The sequence below is a fragment of the Cyanistes caeruleus genome, chromosome 9 (assembly GCF_971803275.1).
Source record: "Cyanistes caeruleus chromosome 9, bCyaCae1.hap1.1, whole genome shotgun sequence".
NCBI lineage: Eukaryota > Metazoa > Chordata > Aves > Passeriformes > Paridae > Cyanistes > Cyanistes caeruleus.
In genome coordinates this window covers 28,004,335-28,028,713 of record NC_141709.1, presented here as the reverse complement: position 1 = coordinate 28,028,713, position 24,379 = coordinate 28,004,335, and the positions used below count along the sequence as shown (strand labels likewise).

Below are 24,379 nucleotides of genomic sequence, written 5' to 3'. Positions count from 1 at the left end.
GCTGGATGGGAGAGGTTTGTCTCCTGGCTCTGGGTGGTGTGGTGGGTTGGCAGGGCACTGCTGTCACTGGCACCCGGGGCAGCGAGGTCCCAGCCCGGGCAGCCTTTGGTGGCAAAGTTTGCGGTCGGTGCTGCCACAGAGCGTGGATGACTCAGCTCTCCCACCCTGGGGATCTCAGCAGCTGGGGTGAGGCTGTACTATTTAGATTTCTTTGATTTATGCCGAGGAAATCCCTAATGATCCAGAACTAGGGCAGTGCCAAGCCGTGTATTTCACCCTCTTGAGATGCGCAGTGTGCTGCTCTCGCAGCTGACATCCCGAATCTGAATCACCATTTTATTTCTCACAGTCACATTTGCATCTTCAATCTTTATTCCTGGCATATCCAAAATTCCTGTTGAATCCGGTGTCAAGAGCATAAAGACCACAGAAAAGCATTCTCCCATGCAATGGGAATTTGTGTTTTGGTGACAGAGCACTGTTTCAATTTTGTGGGAAACTCCTCATTATTTTTAAGGTCATATTAGCATTTTTTATGTATTGAAATTCTCCTGCTCCTGCCACTGCATGCACTTTTTTTGTTTGTATTTTCCTGCCTCCCTAGTGATAAGTGGGCTCCTTCCCCTCCTCAGACTTGGCCACCAAAATGGTGTTTGCAGACTTTTGCCTCTGTGATACACGGTTATAGGCTGGCTGTCAGAGCAGTGTTCATGAGGTGATGTAACTACAGATATGAGCAAAATCAAGGGAAAGCTTATCATATGCATTGCAGTTAAAATAAGTGTAAACTGCTTCAGTGTTCTGGAAAGCTCAGGGCTTAAATGATACTCTGGGAAATGAGAGATGATCAGCTGTGATTACTTTGTAAGGGAACTGAGGAAGGTCTTGGATCTTTGATTACAAATGTTTTTTTTGCTAATAATTTGTATCTTCTGCTGTTACAATTTTTAAATTCTAGGAAATCTGAAAGGAGTTATATTTACATATGGTTTCCAAAAAAACTCTTGAGTCTTTTCCAAAATGAAAAAATTGAACAACATAAAGTGTGAAAGATCTTTTTGCAGCATTACGGTTAATATTGAGATGTTGTATTAAAATACTGAGTTATGGGAAGCAATGTTATCAATTTTCACATTTCCCCAGAAGGGTTTTCGGCAACTTTGAATATTCCATCAACCTGGCATATTTAAGAGTGCAGAATTTACCTGTTAAAATGCACAGAGCATTCATAGTAGCCTCATAGCAGCCTGCTGTTACTGTTGCTTTGCAGAAGAATAAGCAACCATTTAGAGATGATGTTTTCTCTGCCAGGGGGGCACTTCACAGCAGATTTCTGCTCTACCTTTTGGAAGTGATCTGAAGGAAAATCAAATCTGTATCATATTGAAAGGGGCTTTGGCCACATGTGATACAATTTTTTTAGAAAGATGTTCAGCACTGTACCATATTTAGATCTTTTCGGAGTCTTGTGTTTGATGGAAAATAACCAGAATTTGTGCTGAGACTTTTTAGTATCTGAGCAATATTTCTTATAACTCAATATAATAGTTTCAGCAAAACAACAAATACTCAGTACTTCAAAGCCAATGAAGATGAGCGATCCATTTCCAAATTCCTTTTATTCATACAGCAGATTGATTTACATAAACTAACAAAACAATATTACACTTAAAGTTGATCTGTAACAGTAATAAAAATGTTGCTGCATCCCAAAGCTGCAGAAATGCCACTTCCAATCTACAGTGATCATTTACTAAGGATAAATGGTGCCTATGGGATTTTTGGCAAACCCAGCATCTTTCTCCCATAATTATAGGCTGTCTTAAATCCTGAATCAGAAATCCACCCATATTCAGCAAGAAAGTGTGAATGTTTGCTTAACTTTAAGCCTCTAGGAACACTTTAGGTGGAGCTAAATATTTATATGTTTGAGAGCTTTTCTGAACACAGATTTTTTTTTTTTTATCCACATTTTAAGTTCAGGCAGGGAAAAATGAAGTTTTACCTCTGGCATTTGAAAGCAAAATGACCTGACTGACTGGACTGCAGTTATACTGCTCACCCCAGTAATGAGAATTTGCCATTTCTGGGCTTTTTTTCCCCCGATTTCCAGTGACAGGGAGGAATGCCAGAGGGGAATGACACCTGTGTTACACAAATACAGCACAGGGCACCTTGCTTTAAGACACTTAACTTTCCTATTGAAATCCTCCCTATTCCTTTGTTTATCTGTTCTGTCCATGACATTGCCAAAACATGTTTATTCCACGTGCTGGGAATCACCTTTGCAAACAGACAGAGATCAGCATTTGAATCTAACATTCAGCATTTCAGCTTCAGAATGGGATTTTCAAAGCTTTGAGCACAATTCATATATCCCCTTAATATTAGGGTTGGTTAAGGCAGTTCTGAGGTCTTATTCTGTGTCAAATAGGTGCACAAGAAATAGCAGGAATTACATCAGATTTCCTTCTACTTACCCTTGGGTTTTGTTTTGAAGCACAAAACTTTGAATAGTCTGTTAGTACACGAGTTAGACTCTTTGAGTAGAATTCTAAGCAGTGAAAATTGAAAATACACTAAATAGTGCTGAAGAACTGTAGAAATCATGAGCATCTCTTTTCAAATCAATACTGCAAGCTTCTGGTTGTCAATGCCAAGATTCCAATGTACACTAACACATTGATTACGTTTTCTTATAGAAATCGGGGAATTGTGTGAATGTTGCAGCATTGCAAAAGGATTCAGCTAGAAAGAGCAGAAAAACCCCCAGTATTTTAACCTTGCTATATAGAAATAGAAGGGATTATTAATTTTGCAAAGGAAAACTAGAGGGTACGTGCTCTAACAATATCCCTTATTTTCATGAAATTGATAGCATATAGTTTATATTTTCCCTCAAAAAAAAAAACAACCCAGGGTTTTTTGTCAGCACTGCAGCTACTCCAGTAAGGATCCAATTCAAATTCTGTCTAAATATAAAGGAGCTGTACAATATGGGAAACCTTTATTCTATTACTATTCAGAGCCATGCATGGAAGAACATAGAAGGTTCAAAGGTTTCATTGTAATAGCTACTAAAATGCTTGAATTAAAGAAAATAAAGGGAAAACCAAGGACCTCCGTGAATAACCTGGACACAAAGCCCATCTGTGCTTAGTTACTGGAGAGGTAAATAGAGAGGGTTTACGTTTGCAAGGCTGTGATCCCAGCAACATGAACAAGACCACTGGCAGTAATAACCAGGGGTTGTACACATCAAAATGTCATTATTTTGTGACCCATCAGAAAATACTGAGGCAAATACATTGGTGCTGGTTTTTGAGCTCTCCCATGTATCCTGTCTTACCTTCTATGTGTTATCATCTCCTTCTTTTCCCCCACAGAATTTTCCCACAAGCTCCAGACAAACATTAGCTTTTAACACTGAAAAATGCCAGCTGCAAAAATACAAAGTAAACAATTGCTGGAAAAGCTTCATCCAAATCTCTCCCTTAACAGGGCTTTCTTTATCTTCCTCACAAGGGCCTACACTTGAAAAGGCTTTTTCATTCTCATCTTCCAGCCTGGGTATCAGATGGATTTCTGCCTTTCTGTTTGCATGCTATTTAAATCGTGATTGTTACCTTCTGTGTGCTTAGGGGGTGAGTAAAATCATGATCCATACAAATATCAGTGCCACTCTGTCATTGTTAGTGCCACTGTCACCTGCTGCCTCGCAGTATTTTGGGTGAGAGTGTTCAGCACTCCACCTGCGTGCTTGAAGCTCTGCAGCACTTTGGTGTCCATCACCAGGGTCTAATTTCTTGCTAAGTGTATCCCTTGTTGGTAAGGGAGGCTTTGATGCTGGATCATGGGCTGATTTGCACTTTTTGAGGGGCTCAGAAAATCAGTCTGTGCAGAGGGTGTAGAATACTCCCATATGAACTTGGTGCCACTTCATGCTCTGCTCCTCAGGACACACTTTATGCCAGTGCTCATAAACATGGGCTCTTGGTTCTTACCATAGTTCCTACATGTGGTGACTTTTTCTGGCCCTTTCCCTTTTCCAAACTGACCTCATTGTTTTGAAGCCTCCTGTGGGCTCTGTTCCATGAAGGGGATTTGGACTTGAGAACATTTCACTGACAGCCTTATCTCTTTGTATCACCACGAAGATGTTATTACTATAACTATTTCAAATCCTACAAAACTTTGTAGCATTTCTTCTCACTGGCTAAATAATTTCTATTAGGAAAAGGAAAATGTAAGTCTTTTCAGCTGCTTCCTCTTGAGGGATGTAAGATATCCGCAAATTTTGCTAACACGTTCCAGAACAGCCAGCTGTTACTATCCACCTGCAGCCATAATATTGATTGAAAAGAATATAGAACCTAAACATGGATAGCTTCTGTAATTATGCAGAATGAGTTTAATACATGATGCTACTTCAAATGTCATCTGGCAGTGGCTGCAATGTGGCATGGAATGTATTAGGAAATAATTTAGCTGGTTGAGAAAGTCTCAGAGAAAGGCTATGCACTGTTTTCTCATATTCCTGAAAATATTCATGGATATGGAAAAAGGCAATGACAAGACCAACAGGGCTTAGGCACCTGTCAGTTATCAAGTAAAAAGTTGCTCACACGTCCCTGTAGCTCTGCAATTTCTCAGCAATGGAACTTGAGGAGGCTCCTTTGCCAAAGCCTGCATATATATTAAGAGATAGGAAATATTAGAAGGACTGTTTTTGTTTTTTCCCCCCAGTCTGATTAAATAAAGATGCCTTTGTTATTTTTGCAAAAATTTTGACCTTTTGCTGCAAAGAATGGGAAAAAAAAAATGACAAGAAGGTTTCAGCTTCAAATCTGTTTTAAATAACTCTGTAGCCTGATTATATGCCCTGTCAGGACTTGTGCTATTTTCTTTTTGATGAATCAACACAATCCAATATATGTCCTTTGACACATTTGCAATTCTATTGGAGATTTTGGCCCAAGGGAGCAGGGAACAGGAGTCAGTCTAATTACACAACTGCTGGCTTTCCAAATGGACATTTCTGAGTTTTCAATTGAAAGTGTCGTATTATTGATGTTCAGATGAAAAGTTGAAACAGAAAGCTGACTTATGATTGCAGGAGAACAATATTGTTATTCTGTTCATTGAAAAAGTTTTGCAGTTTTCCCAAAAAAAAGTTGAGTTGGGAGAACTTGCAGTGACTCTCTCATAATTTTTAAGTTCAACAGGTCTCAGAGAAAAGCCAGGTTAGTGATCAGTCCATAGCATGGCATGAAACAGGGAGTAGCAATTCCTCTGTAAATCCTTTTGGAAGCTTTCTGCTGGAAGAGGTTCTACTCTCTCTGCCATAGAACTTAGTGAGATAAAAGTGAAATCCCAGATGGGGAAGGAGCCCTGGCTTGCACAGGTCTTACATCTTCTGTGGGTTTGTGCCTAAGCACATTTGAGGGCAAAGAAAGAACTGCCAGAAGGGACAGATAACTGGGCAAATGCCTAAACTAGTAATTATTTGTAAAAGTATTTTTTTGACACTGACACACAATTAAACCCCATTACCTGAAAAACACTCATGCAGCTTAAGGGTGCTGGGCTAGCATCAAACCCAGGGATATCTCCCCCACAGAGACAAATACCACAAGAGAGGCTCAACTGATTTAATGGTTAGCAAAGCACTATATCAAAGGTCTTGCTGTATTAAAATCCTTTGGGTCTCATGTTAATGTTGCTCTTTGCAACATCCCAGACTTCAGCATTCCTTGCTTTCAAGTAACTAAGTGAAGATCACTACCAAGGGGAAAACACTAATAATTCAGAATCTGTAATACATTTGCTGCGTCACTTTCCTAAAATTTTGTTGTGTTTGTAAAGGCTCAACAGTTTCCAGTTAACAAGACACAGGTGCAGCTATGAGCGAGGCAGGTGGAGCTCTCAGTGGTCCCCAGCATCCTCCCCCCTCTGAAAGTGAGAATTTATGTTCCCCTCCTAAGCATCAGCAGGTTTTGAAAGCTCCTTAGCTGAAGAGAAAAAGGCTAAATGCTGTCAATATTAAAAACTTTTCCATCTGAAAGGACGAGTATTCCTACAAAGGGAAAAGCATGGGTTATTCTAAAATGTTAGCAGTAATGAATGATTTAAATTTGAAAAGGTCAGAAAAACGCTATTTGTAAGTTCTCATTGGGGATTTTGCACAGACCTGACTGTTATATTACCTGTTTTCTTCAGCATTGATAACAGTTGCAGGTGACACTTTTTTCTTTCCATCTGGAAGTCCCTCCAGTGTAATTTATTTTTGTACAGCTTTGTTTAAGGTGCTTTGTCAGAAAAGATCCTAAAGACCTTCTGACTCAAATACCAAAATGCAGCACGTTTTTTGGTGAGCAGGCAGCAATCCCATGTTGCCACTTTCTCACATCCATAAATGGTGTCTCAAAATCTCACAAGTCATGGGGTTGGTTCATTTTTCTTTCTTTGTGGGTTTTTTTTTCCCCCTTTCTCTTCTTCTGAAGTAGATCTGCCTTTTATAGGGATGAAAACTTACATCTTTATGGGAGGAAGGGAAGGGAAGGGAAGGGAAGGGAAGGGAAGGGAAGGGAAGGGAAGGGAAGGGAAGGGAAGGGAAGGGAAGGGAAGGGAAGGGAAGGGAAGGGAAGGGAAGGGAAGGGAAGGGAAGGGAAGGGAAGGGAAGGGAAGGGAAGGGAAGGGAAGGGAAGGGAAGGGAAGGGAAGGGAAGGGAAGGGAAGGGAAGGGAAGGGAAGGGAAGGGAAGGGAAGGGAAGGGAAGGGAAGGGAAGGGAAGGGAAGGGAAGGGAAGGGAAGGGAAGGGAAGGGAAGGGAAGGGAAGGGAAGGGAAGGGAAGGGAAGGGAAGGGAAGGGAAGGGAAGGGAAGGGAAGGGAAGGGAAGGGAAGGGAAGGGAAGGGAAGGGAAGGGAAGGGAAGGGAAGGGAAGGGAAGGGAAGGGAAGGGAAGGGAAGGGAAGGGAAGGGAAGGGAAGGGAAGGGAAGGGAAGGGAAGGGAAGGGAAGGGAAGGGAAGGGAAGGGAAGGGAAGGGAAGGGAAGGGAAGGGAAGGGAAGGGAAGGGAAGGGAAGGGAAGGGAAGGGAAGGGAAGGGAAGGGAAGGGAAGGGAAGGGAAGGGAAGGGAAGGGAAGGGAAGGGAAGGGAAGGGAAGGGAAGGGAAGGGAAGGGAAGGGAAGGGAAGGGAAGGAAGGAAGGAAGGAAGGAAGGAAGGAAGGAAGGAAGGAAGGAAGGAAGGAAGGAAGGAAGGAAGGAAGGAAGGAAGGAAGGAAGGAAGGAAGGAAGGAAGGAAGGAAGGATAACCAAAGCTCTTGCTGAGGCAAGAAACCAACTCAAAAAAAGGTGCAGGTTTCATGAATTCACAAAACAGTGAATATCTAAAGACTCTACAGGAGAGGAGAGCAAAATATCAAGCAGCGTAAGCAAGGCAGAGCCCCATGGTATCCACCACATTTGAATCATTAATGTTCATTTAAATCACAAAAGTTCAGACTTAATTTCAGCTGAAAGGTCTTATAGTAATACTTAGTGCCCAGTTCTCTTATTTTGGCTGGTTAAATGAAGAAATTGTTCATGACTGTCTTCAAACAATTGGTCCCCAGGTACTATGATAGCTCATACTGGTAGCATTCAGCATTGTCCACTGAACTGAAATTATTATGCTATTAATATTAAATATATTATATAATTTAAAATATTTAATATATGGATGCTACATCAATATTAAGAAGGCCTGACACTTCCTACTGCAAACCCTATTTTCAGTTAGTTAAAACTTCTCATACTTGTAATGATTTGACACAAAATTTTCCGTGCCAGGTGTCTGCCTCAGGCAGAATTTTGTGGTGTTCTATCGTGTGTTTGTTTTTTTTCCCCTTTTAATGTCAGCCAGAGCTGAGCAGTTATTTCTGTGAGCAGCCGGCCAGGGAAAACCATGCAAAATAAACCTGGGAGCCTTTTAGAAGGGACCAAGTGTGTCCTTCTCCTGGGGGAAGGCACTTAACCTTTGTCAAAGGTGTGACTTTCTTTTGGAAACCTGCTCCAGTTGGAAATCCTGCTGGGAGCTGGGTGAACCCTGTGTTCCCACCAGCCTGTTGGAATCTGATGGATACAGCCATCCACTCTCGGTGCCTTCAGCTCCCAGCCAAAACCACCCTGCCCTGTGCTTTCCCCCCAGACAGACAGCAGCTCCTTCCAGCTCCAGTCAGGAAAGCTGCTAGCAATGAGAAAAAAAAAAAAGTGACAAATTTCAACCACCTTTTCTCCTTTTCTTCATGGCTCATCTTTACCTTGCTCATGTTAAACACACTGAGCATCCCTTAATACCTGCTTGTGCTTTTAATTCCTGAAGTAGGTCTGCAAAGGACTATAAGGAAATCTTGACATAATCAGTAAGTTTTAAGGCTAAAGTACTGAGATTTTTCTCTGTTTTCTGTCCAAATGGTTTTATCAGCAAGATGCCTTCAAATTCAAACTTACTGCCCATGTTATAGGAAGAGGTCCTCCTCCTCCTTCTCTCAGTGGGCAGAACTTGCCTGCCTTGTCTCATGTTCTCCAACATCTGTCTCAGATTTGGCAGCCCCAGCTCAGAGCCTGAGACTGCAGCAGTGCTCTTCCCTCATGCTGTGAAGCCACAGCACATCCTGATGCATCCCCAGGAGCATGATGCTGTCCTGGGAGGCTTTTCCACACCCTGCCTCTTCCACCTACCCAGAAATTGCAGATCAGTTTGTCAAAATAATGCAAAAGGTTTAAGGTTTTATCCTAAATCTGAAGTGGAAGCACATAATTACGATTTCTGGTATAGCATTAATTTGAATATTGCTTCTTTTAGTGGTATTCATACACTCCCAAATACCCAAGTATTTTTATTGTAAAAATTTCTGACATTTTTCTATGTATCGATGCTCTGGAGACCAAAGCAATTTCTAGGGGATTTTAAGTACATTTAATCTAGTGTTGTTTTCTTAACTTGACATTTCTTAAATTCTTGAATACTCATTTTGGAGTATCTCAGTTACATTGCTTATAAGATGACAAACTTATACATCTCCTATAACTCATAGAATTCAGAATAGTGATAATTTTCTTGCAAAAAAAACCATTTTCATGTGCAGAGCTTGTTTCTAGTCCTTTTGCTCTTTACGCTGCATAACTGGTGTGTTAAAGGATTTAAGTATAGACAGAAATTACACTAAAAATTAGATTTGTTCAGCAAAACTTTGATTGCTTTATCACAGCTTTTTATGATAGCATTCAGTTCAAAGCTGTTTGCATACCTTATTGAGCAAGCTGCATATTTTTCCAGCATGTGTATCCAGTGTGTATCCTGTAGTCATTACATTTTTGCACACTTCACCGCCTGAGCTGCATGGACTATTTTAACTATCACCAGGAATACTTGACGGAGTTCAGCTGCTCATTTGAGTGCTTCAGTTTGTGTGCTTTATTGCTTCAGTGGCGTGTGTTGATAAAGTTCTGCTCTGTGCTGTTGAGTTTTTGGTTCTGCCAGCCTAGCTCGGTGCCACGCTGGGGGAATTGCACGCGCTGCAAACCGCTCGCTCCGCGGCGAGCGGGAGCGCTCGAAACGCTCTCATCTGCAGTGTTTTGTTAAATGAGCTGCATATTTTTGTTTTTATATACATTGCTTACCCAGTTGTGTACATTTGCCCAACTCATTATACAAAATAAGCTTGATTGGAATAAGAACATTCTCTACCAGCTGTCTGCTCTGAGTCAGTATGTAACAAAATTAGCAACTTTCCCTTTCCAACAGTGACATGATTGCATCCAAAGTTTAAGGCAATTGGTTTGGAGATCTTGTTTGTTTCATTCACTCCATGCAAACATCAAGATTAACAAACCAATTTGTTGCAACTTAATTTGTTTTCAAAAATATGAACAGAGTTAAGTAACAGAGGAAAATCTGAGCATTCTAATAGGGGGAAATGCTTCCATGTAGGGCATAAAGCCTGCAGAGACCTAAATAACATCCTCTAACTTGAAGCCATCCATTGTGAATGTAAGAAGATGAAAAATAACTAGAGACCTCCCAAGGTGGATATTTAATCAGATAAGCAATATCCTAAACACTTAAAATGACAAACAAAACATTCTGTAAAGTAAGTGCATTCTTTCTTCAAGAGTTATAAAAATAAGTTCATCTCATGACCATTAGAAAATCTCAAAATGCATGAAAACTCTTGTGCTGGGATTTGTAGTTTCCTCACTACCTTCGGTGCAAAATTCAATTACCACCTTCAAGAAATGCAAAATTCAATTACCACCTTCAAGAAAGTGGTTTTCTCAACTTGCTAGTTTTTCATGTCAGTTCTAGTCAAACCTACAGGTTATTTTTAGATTTTGCTTTTACTGATCTGCAGAATTTGCAACGTAGATGTAGGTGCTCCCATTCACAAAATCTTCAGCACTACCTTACCTCAAAAAAATCTGGCTTAATTTTTCTGGAGTCCAGAGCTACTTAGGGCTGTGCTGTTCACCTGGCATCCTACCTGCCCCATAGGAAAGGATAAATGTGCCTGGTTCCTGTTTGTGTCCCACTGCTGGTCCCTTTCACTTTCACCTCATCACTCCCTGTTGCCTGAGCAGACTGCCTGGAAGGTCCAGATGTGTTTTTGCAAAGTTTTACATATAAAAGCTTAATTGATCTTATTGTTTCACCCAAAATTTGTTTGATTTTAAAGAGTGATCAATCACTTAGGCTTCTCATAGACCATTATGAAGGGTGCCAGCATTTAAATAGCTTGTTCTAAAAGAAAAGTGTGAATATAATTGTTAGTGGTTTGTCTTCACTTCTACCTTTAAAAAACAAATGTAAAGAGAGATGTAGAAATTGAAAATATCATTATATTGTGGACTGTTTTATAAAAACTAATTTAGACTTCATATTTTGTTTTGTTGGAGTACATCAGTGCTGGGTATCAAGAGTACAACAAATGAGGGATACTGCATTTACCATCTGAAAAGTCAGTGCACTCCATGAGATGAGCTAGATCAAATTTAGACTTTCTTAACAGAGACAGAATAAGTAATTTTGTATGAAACAACTTGAAGCAGACAGATGGTAAAGAAAGTTTTTGTCTGTTTTCTCTTGTTGTCCCTCTGCATTAATTTGCTTTTAGTATCAGTCCATTACCCTTTAAGATCCAAATTTTGCCCTTCCTTGACCTGTTAACCAGTTTCCCCAAAGTTTTAGTTGAAACTAAGATCAGGTTTAGAATATTTTCCTCTTATCTATCATATTCAAACAACAGATGGCTATGTGCAATCTCTCTGTAGGTATCCTGTACACTTTTTGAAAAGGAAAATTCTTCCTTTTTCCAGGGGAAAGGAAGAGAAATATTCCTGTCTTTGAGGGGTGAAAAAAACCATCAGGAACCTTTTTTTTTTGCTGCTGCTGCTGCATGAAGGCTCAGAAGGGTGGGGGATCACCCTTGGTCAGTTTGCAGGTGACACCAGCTTGGATGGGAGTGTTGAGAGGCACTGTTGGAGGCAGGAAGGCTCTGCACAGGGTATGGACAGGCTGGGTTGGTGACATAACATATAGGATAATAGGATAAGAGGTTTTACCAGAGGAGGTTTTAGATTGTACATTAGGAAAAAAATTCTTTGCAGAAAGGGTTGTTAAGGATTGGAACTGCCTGCTGAGGGAAGAAGTTGCCTCTTCCAGAGGGATGTAGATGTGATGCTCAGGGATATGGTTTACCCATAGATTTGGAAGTGCTGGATTAATGGTTGGACTTGATCTTGGAAGTCTTTTCTGGCTTCAGCAATTCTGTGTTTCTACCCTATGATTCTATGAAGCAGATGGAAGGTTTTCTCAAGGAATGCTACCCCATATCCCAGCTTTCCAACCACCTCTGTCATGTTCACATTATCACATCAGTGCAGCACATTGGACTTGCTCTGCTTATTTTTTCATCTGGCCAGGATTCCTACTGAAAAATCAGCATGCTAAATTAAAAACATATATTTCATATGTATCAATGCAGTATAAAACAACATGGGCCTTTTAAATTCATAGAACAGACAGGATATCCATTATCTGAGGCCTATGGAGAATAACAATAATACATAAGCTACACATCTATTTCATATATTATCTGTGTATATTTTTATGCATCTGGTATAGACAACACACATAGAAACTTTCAGAATTTATACCTGATCTCTTTTTCTTTTTTTTTCCCCTCCAGAGAGTAATTTTCAATGTTGTCAACTTCAGTAAAACAAAAAGCCTCTACAGAGATGGGATGGCTCCAATGGTGAAATCCACAAGCCGTCCAAAATGGTGAGTTATTCTCTCAAAGAATTAATGAGATGTTAATGTTTTACTTGGCACTTGTACCAAAGACCCTGTGGTTGAGGAGCACTTTTACCTGAGAGTATGAGAACCTTGATACAGCAGCGTTGTGAGGACAGGTTCTCTTTGGAGAACATGGACAGTGTGAATTCTGGACCTTGTTTCAAGAGGCATGACTGAAGTGGTGTCCATTTGAGCAAACTGAGCAGTCAGGGCTTGGGGTGAATTGTTTTCCAGTGACTGTCCGGCTCTTAGGACAGCAATTGTATTTTTGTCCTGCATTAGTCTCCTGAAAAACCCCTGCAAATAGTGTGGGAGATGGACTGGGGTTGGTCTGGTTTTGAAAAGCTGCTTGGAATTGTTCAGCCTATTTTGGGATGGCTGGAATTTGGTAGAGGAACGTGAGCTCTGCCATGTGAGTTGACCTCATGTGAATGAGCAGTGCCTGGTCTAAGACAGAGGGAGGCCAAACAACCTCATCATCAGCTGCATAAAATGTACAAAACGGGAAGTCATGTGCATATTAAACATGTGAATACCCATATAGATTGTACATTTTCTCAAAGCAAATGTAATGAAACATCTACTGTGAATAATAATATGCAAATCTAGTGAGTCTGAATGCATGCAAGACTCCCAAGAATTATATGATTTGCCTTTGCCAGGAGACTTGTTTGAATATGGATAGTGAGGTTAGGCCAGAGGTGTACAGTAAGTTATTCTTGTCAGCCTTCACAGCTGCTACTTTTTATTGGTTAATTAGTAATACATTTGATCAAGGTGGACATTATCTGGGCTTTACAAATATATCTTTCTTAAATGATTCAACTGTCACAAATTTTCCACTCAGGAGATGGAAATGGTCATAAGATTGTTCTCATAGTGTGGCTTCCTCTTCATGTGACCAACAGAATGGATATTTGGCTTTTTGTCTAGATGATAAGGTCATATGGACTGTCTCACAGTCATTGGAACTGTGTCAATTCCAGTTCAATAAGAACAGGTAATAACATTGAAAAATAATTTAAAAAATCCATTGCATTTAGTGTTTTTGTAGCAAAAGTCATGTTAATTGTGTTTACTATTTAACTTCAGAAAAATCTTTTGGGGCATTTCAGGGCCACATTTATCAAGCATATTTTAATCATCTTTCAAAACCTTTTCCTTCTCTCACTGGGGTCTGGCATCTGCAGCTAAGTGTATTGTGTTTTAAGTTTATCTATAAATCAGATATTGCTTTCATACAAATTTTATGCCTTACTTCGGTTTCAAATTAAAGTGTAAATCTTACAAAACAATGCAAAATTGACTTATTTTTTTTAGAACATAGAGGCTCCTTCACTATTTTTAAAACAGATTTCTCTTCCACTTCCCCGGAGACCTATTTATTTTTGTGTTTTATATTTTTAGAGGATGTATTTTGCTCCCATGAAAGTGAGGAATGAATAACATTGCCTGAAGCCAGGCACAGTGTAGGCAGCAGGTGCTGAGCAGCTTCCTTTTACAGGGCTACTACCACACTTTAATCCTGTTTCAAAAATTCAAGATGCATTTTTTTTTTCTTTAAAAAGATGATTATTCTATTAAGATATTTTTATTTTTTTCTAATAGTCTGCATATGAAAACATCTTGCTCTGCTTTGAAGGTGCACATTAATTCATACTGTTATCAGGGACCTTAGTGATATTGGGGTCTACTCAGTATAATTTTCTGTCTTGATGTTAATAGGATTTATGCATGTGTTTTCCAAGTGGGAAAACATATATATTATTTTTGGATATATGAGCTCTATCAGGGATGTCTTCCATTTGGATTACGCCTGTCACAGTTACCTCTGTATCTGTTTCCATGGCATTCTGCTGCAACCTGTAAACAAAATTTTCTCTTTCTCTGTTTGCTGAAATAGGATTTGCCAGTCCTTGCAGCTGCTGCTGCAGCACACAGGTGGTTGTGGTCCTTCAACAGGAGCAGGGCAATATCCAGCTGCACTGATTTGATGCTGTTTGATATTTTGTAAGCATTAGTCCTGTAAGCAATATTGCATCGTTCAGTGCTGCAAAAGTGCTGAGTTTACATGAGGGGAGGAAGGTGTGGAAGGAAAATATTAAAACTCTCCACATCCTGTTAGGGTTTATGTCAGCATAGCAGTTTTGTGGACACAATGTAATTAAATTAGAAAATTATATATTAATTATGAAAAGCTGAAGAAACACCAAAGTTTCTAAAATCCAGTTAAAAGGACGATTGCCAGTAGCCATGGGCTACAAAAACTCTGTAGCTCACGCTTCATCCCTGAACTCCTCTGTATGAAATATTTGAGGAATTAATCATTATTGTGCCATTTGTTCCATGCCAAAATTCACCCAGCTTCCTCTGGCCACACTGATAGGCACAACTCTGTCACACATAACTATTCCTCCCCCTTTTTTTAGATAATCAATTTTGAGTTTTAGATGATAAATTGCCCGTTTTCCTTTTTTGCATTTGAGAGATATATGTACATTATCCCTCTTTATAACAGATGTTCAAGCCTGAGTTATGGCTTTTTGATTTAAATGAGAAACTTCCTACTGTATTCAGGCTAGAATTTGACCGTATTGCTCACAAACCCCTGCATATCAAAAGTAGATTGGCCTCCAGAGACTGTGAATTTTAATATTTGTTTTGAATGTGGTTATGCAAACATGGCTCCAAGCTTTGCAACACTTTGTGAGTTTGATTCTTGACTCTGGAACAAATTGCTGCCAAGTGCTCTTGAAGTAGAGAGTGTGTCAAACAGAGATCAACGTTTTTGACCTGTATTCTCTTGCCCTGTGGGGTAAGATCTTTAAATGCAGACAGCATCAAGGTTCAGCTCAGTGTTACTGATGCAAATGGAGTATATCACTGTCATCAAAGCACTCTATGTGGACACAGATGTTCTGGTGTTGACATATTCTTCTCTTTTGAAGTAAGGCCAAACATTTCCAGTAATGAGCTACTGGAAAAGAGGAAGCAGTAGGGATATCCTTGAGGGATAAGCAAAAATATAGGTTTCACTGTAAAGAAAAAGATTTCTTTTAAAAAAATTTAAAAGCCTGAAAAAAAATTCTGATTAAAGTGGTATATATGCTTTCCCACACGTGGTCATGGGCACTAAATAATAAGGGATTGTATTGGTTCTATCAAATTTCACTGGATAGAAGCACAGCTCACATATAGAAATACAGCAATGTGTCACACCTTGTGACATCAATTGCTTTCCACAGCAGACTGGACAAGATAAAACTAACGGTTTTATTACAAACCAAGGAAATGGACCATGTCACTTTTACATTTTGCTTAAAATTAACTGTTTTTTCAGCTATATCACACCAAGATTTTAGAGAATTGGAGGGCATTTTAAAATCAAAAATTACTATTTATAATTTTTTAATATAAAACCTCAGTATCATAAAGACCTGTTCTGATTTGCCTGTGTCTGTTTTTCCTGTTTAGTGGAGGTGAAGAATTTGAAGGGAGATGGATTTGAGGAAATTGAATTTTGGCTGTGTTTGTGGAATTTATACTGTAATCCTATTTTTCCTTGCTGCTTGATTTAAGTACAATATTATTTTTTTGCAGTTTCTTAATCATGATTTCACACTAAGAGCTCTGTCTTTGGAAGTAAAGGTAGTAAAGCCTGCCATGTGGGTGTAGCAGTGGAAGACCATCTAAGTACATATACTGTACTATTATATTGATTGCACAAAGTTTTACAAGTTTCTCAAAGTTAAATAGAAGAGTGAGTTGTTCGAGAGGCAGCAGATTTTCCAAATGATGAAGTGAGCAAATATTCCCTTTGGGCAGAGAACAGCTATAACTCTTGATTATTCAGTGTGAGCATTGCCTCATTGGGGACATTAGTTTTTCAAATTGTGCTAATCTTTTAAAAGTAACAACTGGCCACTCATCACCTTAGGTATTTCAGCAAGATCATGTGCAAAACTCTAATTAGTATTTATAGAACAGCAACTCCTCCCAGTAGAATAGTAGCGGTAGCTGGCAAATATCTGGTTGACACCTGTTAAGTCTTTAGACATCCATTGTATTTTATTCTGCATTTCAAATGAGCAGAGAGCAGTAGGTGAAGTCCCCATAATTAAGGGATAAAGGATAATAAATAACATGGCTCTTGAGTGGATGAACACAAGGTTAAAGGCTGTTCTGCAGTTTTGGTGCTGTATTTCAGGAACTGTTTGTTTGGAAGTTATAATGCTAGCTAAAATATTATTGAGCCTTCAGCATACGTAGGATTTATGTCTAGATCTAAATGTGTTTTGTTTATAATGTCAGATTTCAAACTGCTTCTTGGCAAAGCAGTTGCTTTCTTCCCTGTCTTTTATCTCACTCGGCACTGATGGCTTTTAACCGGGTAGCTCCTTTCCCCAGCAAGCACTCTGCTACCTCTGCTGCTGTAACATCTACTGCTAAATGCACACAACACATTGCTTCTGAAGTGTTTTTCTATTCCAGCAAACCTGGAAGAACATAAAAACTTCTGGGTAATTAATTCAAATTTGAATCTGTATGTATCTTGGTAAATATTGTCATGATGAGGAATTTTGGTAGACATCAAGAAAAGCAATGTAAGTTTTATGAACAATACTCCCATATGTTCCATTCATCAGAAGGGGACAAGTCTGAGAAAATCTGAATTTTGAGTAGCTAAAATGTGTTGCTTCTTGCCAAGTTTCTTTAACATTTGTGTCTACAATGCAGTGTTACAATCACTACCATGTCTACCAGGCTGCATTATACATTCTGAGACTTTCAGCAGCATTTTTAGTATGTATTTATATATCTTTAGCCATAAGATAAGCTGTTTGTGAAATGAGCTGTCATTTGTGGTGAAACAGTTTGAGAATAAAGCACTAAATATATATATAGCTTGCTAATCTGAAAGACTAAAATTGCTTACTATAAAATATATAGCAGGCTGGGGCTGGTGATAACATCACCTGAATTTAGGTAAAGAAGATGAACAAGCTGTTATCATTTACCTGATTCCTTGCTTGGCCTATTTTACAACTTTGGCTACTCTTGGAGGTTTGTTCTTTTGCCAGCTTTATAATGTCATGTGTGCTTGCTCCTGCTCTCCTGAGGGATGTGGTGAGGATGCTTTTGGAGGTTCAGGAATACGTCCCGTGGCACAGGTGGGTGTTGAGGCAGCCCTTGCCAGGAGCAGCTCCAGCTCCTCAGAGCTGTCCCCTCCCTCATCCTGGTACAGCTCTGCACAGGAACATCAGGCTGGGAGTGGGCCCTGGGCAAAACCAACCTGTCAAGGAAGAGAAAGAGGACTTGGTTTGGGTCATCACGAAGATCCAGAGTCAGCTGAATAGCTCCAACCACAGGAACAGGAAGGGAGCTGGGAATAAGTGGCAGGGACCAGGGAATGGGGGTAGCAGCTCCCACAAAAACGCCTTGAGAATTGTCTGTGGAACCACAGCCTTCATTTCAATAACTTGTAGCATTTTTTTTTGGAGAAAATAGGGAGAAAGGCATTTCAGTATCGATCTTTTGAAATCCCACATTGCATGAAAAGCAGAAGTTTTGTCTTGGTCTTAGTGCAGCTCTTTGGAAGAAAATAAGATCTTTTTAGACAGGTTTCAGGTTGGCATGTATATTAAAGTGAAATAGCTGCCAATCCCTGGGTAAATTAATGTTTGTGTGAAATCTTGTGAAATAACAAAAGAAACAGTTTTAACCACTCTACAAACCTAAAAAAGAAACACTCTCTTCCTCTTTCCCAACTCAGCAGAGGTGGTTATTCCTGGAAGTAGAGGAGGTTCCATATCACTGTTATTAACAACAGCTTTTGTGGAAATAGAGGAGAGATTATATTCTGCTGAAACAATGTATGAGTGAGATCCCAAAATTAATGTGTTTATTGTGTAGATTAAATGGGATTTGTTTGTGCCAAGAAAGTAAGTTATATTTTATTGGAGGGATACTTCACTGGAAATTTAAGATGGAATTATGTTGGAAAAAACTAATAACAAGGAAATTAAATTAATATGAAAGAATGTAAAGAGTTTTAGGATTCAAATAGAAAATGATGAAGATATTCCAAAGGCTGCTATGACATCATGAAAAACCCTGCTTGTTTTATATGTATGTGTGTGTTTCCTCATCATTTATCTAACTGATCTTCTATAAATCAATTTATTTAGATTACAGCAGAGTCAAAAGGCCCCAGCCAGGATCAAGACTTATTGTGTTTAGTGCTGTGGAAACACGTAAACAGACAAAGTCCTCTTCTAAAGTTGTGAAAATTTTATGATTGATTTCAGTAAGAGCAAAGTTAGGCCAATACTGAGCACTTCTGAAAATTCCATCCTTAAAGATTTATTCCAAGCAGTAACTGTTTAAAAAATGACATACTGCTTACATAAGAGTCTAAATATTTGATGGTTATAGTATTTACATCTAAAACACCAGAGGCTATGTGCTTTAATACCTCAATCTGTTTCCCATATACTCTGTCAACATGAGTTCCCCGCATTGATTGAGGGCACTCTGTGATCCCTAAGGTTGTATTCATGAAAGGTTACCCCTGGTACTACTTTATTCATGAAAGGTTTGAAGCACACAGGAAACAAATGGGTTTGTTCCTGTTAGGTGCATTTTTGTCATCCATAAATACTTAATTACTGGGGTTCTGATGAGAAATTCAAAAATCTTAATAGCGTAGAGTTGTGTGAAAATAGCTCCCCCATCGCCGGTGCAAACCACAATGAAATTTGCAGCTGGGAGATTTTGTGGCAATTTAAAACAACTGAATTGTAGGCTTTTCCCACTACAGTCCATGGTATTGAGTTTAATAGCTGCAAAATATGACCAGAGCTGTGCATTATATCCCATCCTGAAACAGGTCATTCTCTCTCCTCAGGTGATGGGCATTTGGTGGAACTGATTGCATGAAAAGTGTTCACAGAACTGGGTCCCTAACCTTGGCAGGTTTAACAAAAAGTACATAAAATTGAAGCTTTTTTCCCCCCAAAATGAGTCTGTAAGTTAGATAAATATGGGCAGCACTGAGCTCAAAGTAGAGTCAAACTACCAAGAGGACATTGCAGCTTTCCATTGCAATTTTATACTTTGGACTAATGGAGTGAAGCAGAATGAAAATCACCTCTGTTAAGAATGGCATTTATCAGCTGTAAGTACTTAGTAGTAAGAGCTCTACACAGACAAAGCTGAGTGTCACCAAGAAATGTACTTGAAAATCAGACTGTTAACACAAGACTACACAAATAAGAGCCAAAAACTGTAATCAGAAAATGTAACATCTCTTTAAGAATCTTTTAATGGTCTGAAGAGTGCTAGACAAGTTGAATTTAACAAGATGTAATAACCTATGACATAATATAATTGAGAATGCACCAGGACGCAGCACAGTCAGGTTAAATTTTGGCTTTCCTTCACTTAGCCTTGCAACTTTAAAGATCTTTCAACAGAGGGTTTTAAAAATACATATTACTGTTTAAATTTACATATGACGTAAAAGCGTAGAATGTGCAATACATCTGAAATACAATTCCGAGCAATGTCATGGCTGGAACACCCAGCCTAATATTTTTTAATGTTCGTTTGAATCATTAACAACAAAGTTTTTATTCATTTGCTGTGAAGAAACAATATTTAGTTCAGAGGAAAAGGTGCGAACTTTTGATAAAAGTGAGACCATTATCAGGCACTTGCCTTATATTTGAAGTGCCATGGTAAAAGTCAAAGCAATGAGTTCAATTTCTCTTTTAATAGAACATAAAATAGAAGACAAAAACATTTTGCTGTACTGTGGAAATTGAGAACTGTAGAGAAAATAAGCAGTAAATAAGTATGGTAAGTGATAATGCAGGAAAAGAACATTAAAATAATAGGTGCTGTATATTGAGCTTGGACTCATGGGATTCAACAGTTGTACACAAACCCAAAAGATAAAAATCTGATTTTTATGCTGAGATTACTAGGGATAAGTTATGAATTAACTTCTGTATGATAAGGCACAGATTTGAGAGAATTAAAATTTAATGATAATGCAATAGGGATAAAATCTTTCCTGTATCTCTAGATGCTGAGGCAGTGGTTAAAGTTTGTTTTTAAAACTGCCTCAAGTAGGATTATTGAATTCCAGCTTGAAAGCGAAACTTCGCCTTCCTGCTTCACGATATTAAGCATCTCTGAGATTGAAAACCTAGCAAGAGCTCTCCTAGCGTGATTAGAAAGTATCCAATATTTTTTGGCAGCAAATACTAATTCCAATCATTCTGTCTAGTACTGCTCAGGCAGCACGAGGATAACTGGCTGTCAAATGCTTTGGGTAATGGAAAGGTGAGGCTCCAGGCTCTCAGTGGAAAGCTGGCAGCTTTGCTGTCAGTTCCCTGCCTCTGGAAAATCAGAGTGCTGCTGGGGAGGGGATGGGCTGGGTGAGTCTGGGCAGCGCTGGCCCTGGCTGGAACAACATCCCTTCGGAAACCACGGGTCTTTAGTGGAGGTTTGAAGGACACAGTGCCTTCATAAGCACCCCCAGACACTCAGGTGCAGGTTTCCCTGCCTTGTGCCGAGCAGGTCTGGCTGGGATGCAGGGCTGGTTTATCTTCATGGGCTCCCGGGGTATTGGGCAGCCGGTCTGGGGTGGCATTCCCAGGCTGGACATGCCCACAGCACGGCCCTGAAGGTGGGTGCAGGAGAGCAGTGCAGGTGTGTGAGCAGCACAGGTGGATGCAGGAGAGCAGTACAGCCCTGCAGGTGTGTGAGCAGTGCAGATGGGTCCAGGAGAGCAGTGCAGGTGTGTGAGCAGTGCAGGTGTGTGAGCAGCACAGGTGGGTGCAGTAGAGCCCTGCAGGTGTGTGAGGAGCACAGGTGGGTGCAGTAGAGCAGCACAGATGGGTGCAGTAGAGCCCTGCAGGTGTGTGAGCAGCACAGATGGGTGCAGTAGAGCCCTGCAGGTGTGTGAGCAGCACAGGTGGGTGCAGTAGAGCCCTGCAGGTGGGTGCAGTAGAGCCCTGCAGGTGTGTGAGGAGCACAGGTGGGTGAGCAGCACAGGTGGGTGCAGTAGAGCAGCACAGGTGGGTACAGTAGAGCCCTGCAGGTGTGTGAGCAGCACAGGTGGGTACAGTAGAGCCCTGCAGGTGGGTGAGCAGCACAGGTGGGTACAGTAGAGCCCTGCAGGTGTGTGAGCAGCACAGGTGGGTACAGGAGAGCCCTGCAGGTGCCCACCCTCAGGGCTGTACCTGCTGCAGGTGGATGGAAGCAGCCCCTCGGGGCAGCCCCTGTGCCCCACAGCCGGCCGGGGGCTCTGGGGCAGGGGGGATTCCACAGCTCCTACACCGCAGCGGCATGTGAGCCCTCACCTGATTTTATCTTTTAACGGTGATGGGTGTGCGGGAACTGTTAAAAATATTGACAAAGAAGCCATAAAATATTTATTTGAGCTGGACTTTATTTGTTTGAAAGAAAGTGCCCCGCCTGTGCCCGGGCTGAGGGAGCCCTGCCTGTGTTGGGGCTGTGCCCTGCCCTGGGGACACCCCCCATCAAGGGTTGCCTTGTGCCCTTTTCTGGCCTTATCCCCTGGTTTGTTTGGGGTTTTTTTTTCCCATTCTGTGCTCTTGTACAGTCACCACCAAGCCCCATGAGAGGTTGACGTCCACAGGAGAGGATGTGGGACTTGCTGGCACACCCTGTCCCTTCAGAGGTACCTGTAGGTGAGGGAGCAAGGTGTGCTCGCTTCGCTGCCATCTGCCCCAAAATGTGTGGCCACAGGAACGGTGCCATGAGAAGCACAGAAATGAGTTGATAGTGTCCTCCCAGCAGCTCAAGGATTAGATTTTTAATAAGGATCGGTTGTTGATTTATTAGGGACTTGCACTGGGTAACTGGACTTGTAGTAAAATGAAATGAAATGGTAAAATTAGTAACTTCCCTAATAGGGAGTTGCTATTGAGATTGCTGAAGAAAATGATATTTTGTTTTTTTTTGTTTGAAGATGTCACTGTTTTTTAGCCTTTCTGAGGTGCTGCTGTAAAAAAAAAAAAAATCTGAATTAATTCTGTGGAGAATTCTTTTGGTATTGTTTATTGGAAATATATGATACCATTTAGAAAATTTAAAGGCAGGGACATTTCAGCTTAAAATAAAGAGATTCAACTTAAAAAGAGAGATTTACCATAGAAAGGAATTGAGGAATATCCAAATTAAAGTAACTTATTGTGCCTTTTAGTATTTGATAAAATCTTCTCCTGGTATTTCTTTTAGTGGAGTTAAAAAAATACCAGTACCGCATGGCTTCACAACTAGAAATGATATAATAATTTAGCTTTGATAAGACAAAGAACTTTTTCCCCATCTGCTATGGTACTGGATACTTTAATGTTATGGTTGTTTTTTAAATGTCATTCAGTCAATGAAGGGGAGTCATGTAGAATGTGTATTTTTCTGTGTAGTTTTTTTTATTAAACAATTCCCTGGGCTCTCCTGAGGGACTGTCTCTATCCTGGGGGTACTGGTGGAAAGGATTGTGATGCAAATCCTGCCCAGGAAGTGTTTGGCTTGTTTCAACTCTGTGAACTTGAGGAATGACTCAGCCAGGGGAAAAGTGCTGCTGCATGTGCAGTCAGAAGGGCTTTACCTTCCAGAGCAGCTTCTGTAGCTAAAAGCAAAGTAAGTCAAGATAAGTAGGGAAGGAATCACATTCAGATTCACTGACTGTTAACCCCTGCAGGGAAAAAGCTGATTCTTGCTTTGAAAAGAGGAAAAAAAAATGAGAAGTACTGTGTGTGTACCTGGTGAAATGAAGGGGAATTGATTTAAGTGGGGATGATGGCTATAAATACAGTTTTCTGTATAAGTTAAAAGACAAACAAACAACAAACCCTGTGCAGTATGTCATGCTCTTCCAGAGTACATGCTCATGTTAACTGTTACATTCCTGCCTGAAATCTGGGGTTTTTAAAACCAGAAGACTGTTTGCAATTGGAAAATGTCACTTGGAGGAAATTTCCACAAGAGTGGAAATTTCCCAGCTGATGTGAGGTACCTGTAAATCAGAAGTCAGCATCTGTGATCTGTGTGGCTGCAGTCTTTGAGGAGAGTCTCAGAGTACAGAAAAGCGAACAGAGCATTCTGGATTTGTCATTTCTAATACTCATCAACTTGTTTCTGTGTGCTGTGAAAGTACAGAAACCAATAACCTGAATGAATCATAAATGTCTGGGGTGGGTGTGTTGGTATTTTCATACGTGGGCTGCTCCTTCAATTTGTTTCCCTTTCTTTTTCTTTTGGCAAAGAATTCCAAGTTTGCACTAAGGAACTGGGCTTTACAAACATATCTGAGCAGAGGAAGTGAAGGAATGGATACAAATGGCAAGAAAATAGTAGCCTGGAGTGAAATGTGTGACTGTGCCTGGGGCCTCTGGATGCTAAAATTAAAGAAGGAAATAAGTTACATGTTGACTGCTTGTTCTTCTAGATAGAAAGGAAACGGCCAACTTAACCATAACCAAGGATGGAAAACTGTATTTTAGATCTTAGCAGCTGCTGCACAACAGAGCAGAGTGTTTGCATTCACAGTACTGCCACTGTGTGGCTTCCCCTGAAATTCTGCAGGTAAGGAAAGATCTTTAGTGAATTATCAGGACACTCAAAGCAGCACATAGATGTGGCAAGAAGAGTGATGGCAGTGAAAATGGCACGGTGCATTTCCAAAGGTTTGCTTTTTTAGTTTTGGTGTTGATTTCAGTTTGCCTTCCTTGGAGGAGGGGTTTCATGCTTGAAAAGTTTCTGCCCTCCAAATAAAGGTTTTCAGCACAACCTGACATTTCGATACCTTAATATTTACACTTGAAACTGAAGGCTCCTTCTGTTCTTTGTTTCAAAGGTTGGTACACAATTTTAGGTCCAAACCAAACTTGTTATTAGAGTTTCTTTTAAAGGTTTTAGTTTTTGGAAAGTAGAGTGCAATGAAATAAAGATATCCACTGACAGAATCTTGTGCTAATATAAATAAAGGCTGTTTGTAGCTTTAATTTA

At 40.1% G+C, this 24,379-nt stretch overlaps 1 protein-coding gene across 7 annotated transcripts in view; it reads left to right on the top strand.

Annotated features, from left to right (window-relative positions):
* The window catches only part of LOC111933065 (BEN domain-containing protein 5), an 887,514-nt gene that overhangs the window by 206,190 nt on the left and 656,945 nt on the right, over nt 1-24,379 (top strand). For all 7 annotated transcript variants that reach the window (XM_086842548.1, XM_023932447.2, XM_086842546.1 and 4 more), the window contains exon 4: nt 12,225-12,319. In XM_086842548.1, the coding sequence (XP_086698674.1) occupies nt 12,225-12,319 (95 nt within the window). The remainder of the gene's footprint in view (nt 1-12,224; nt 12,320-24,379) is intronic.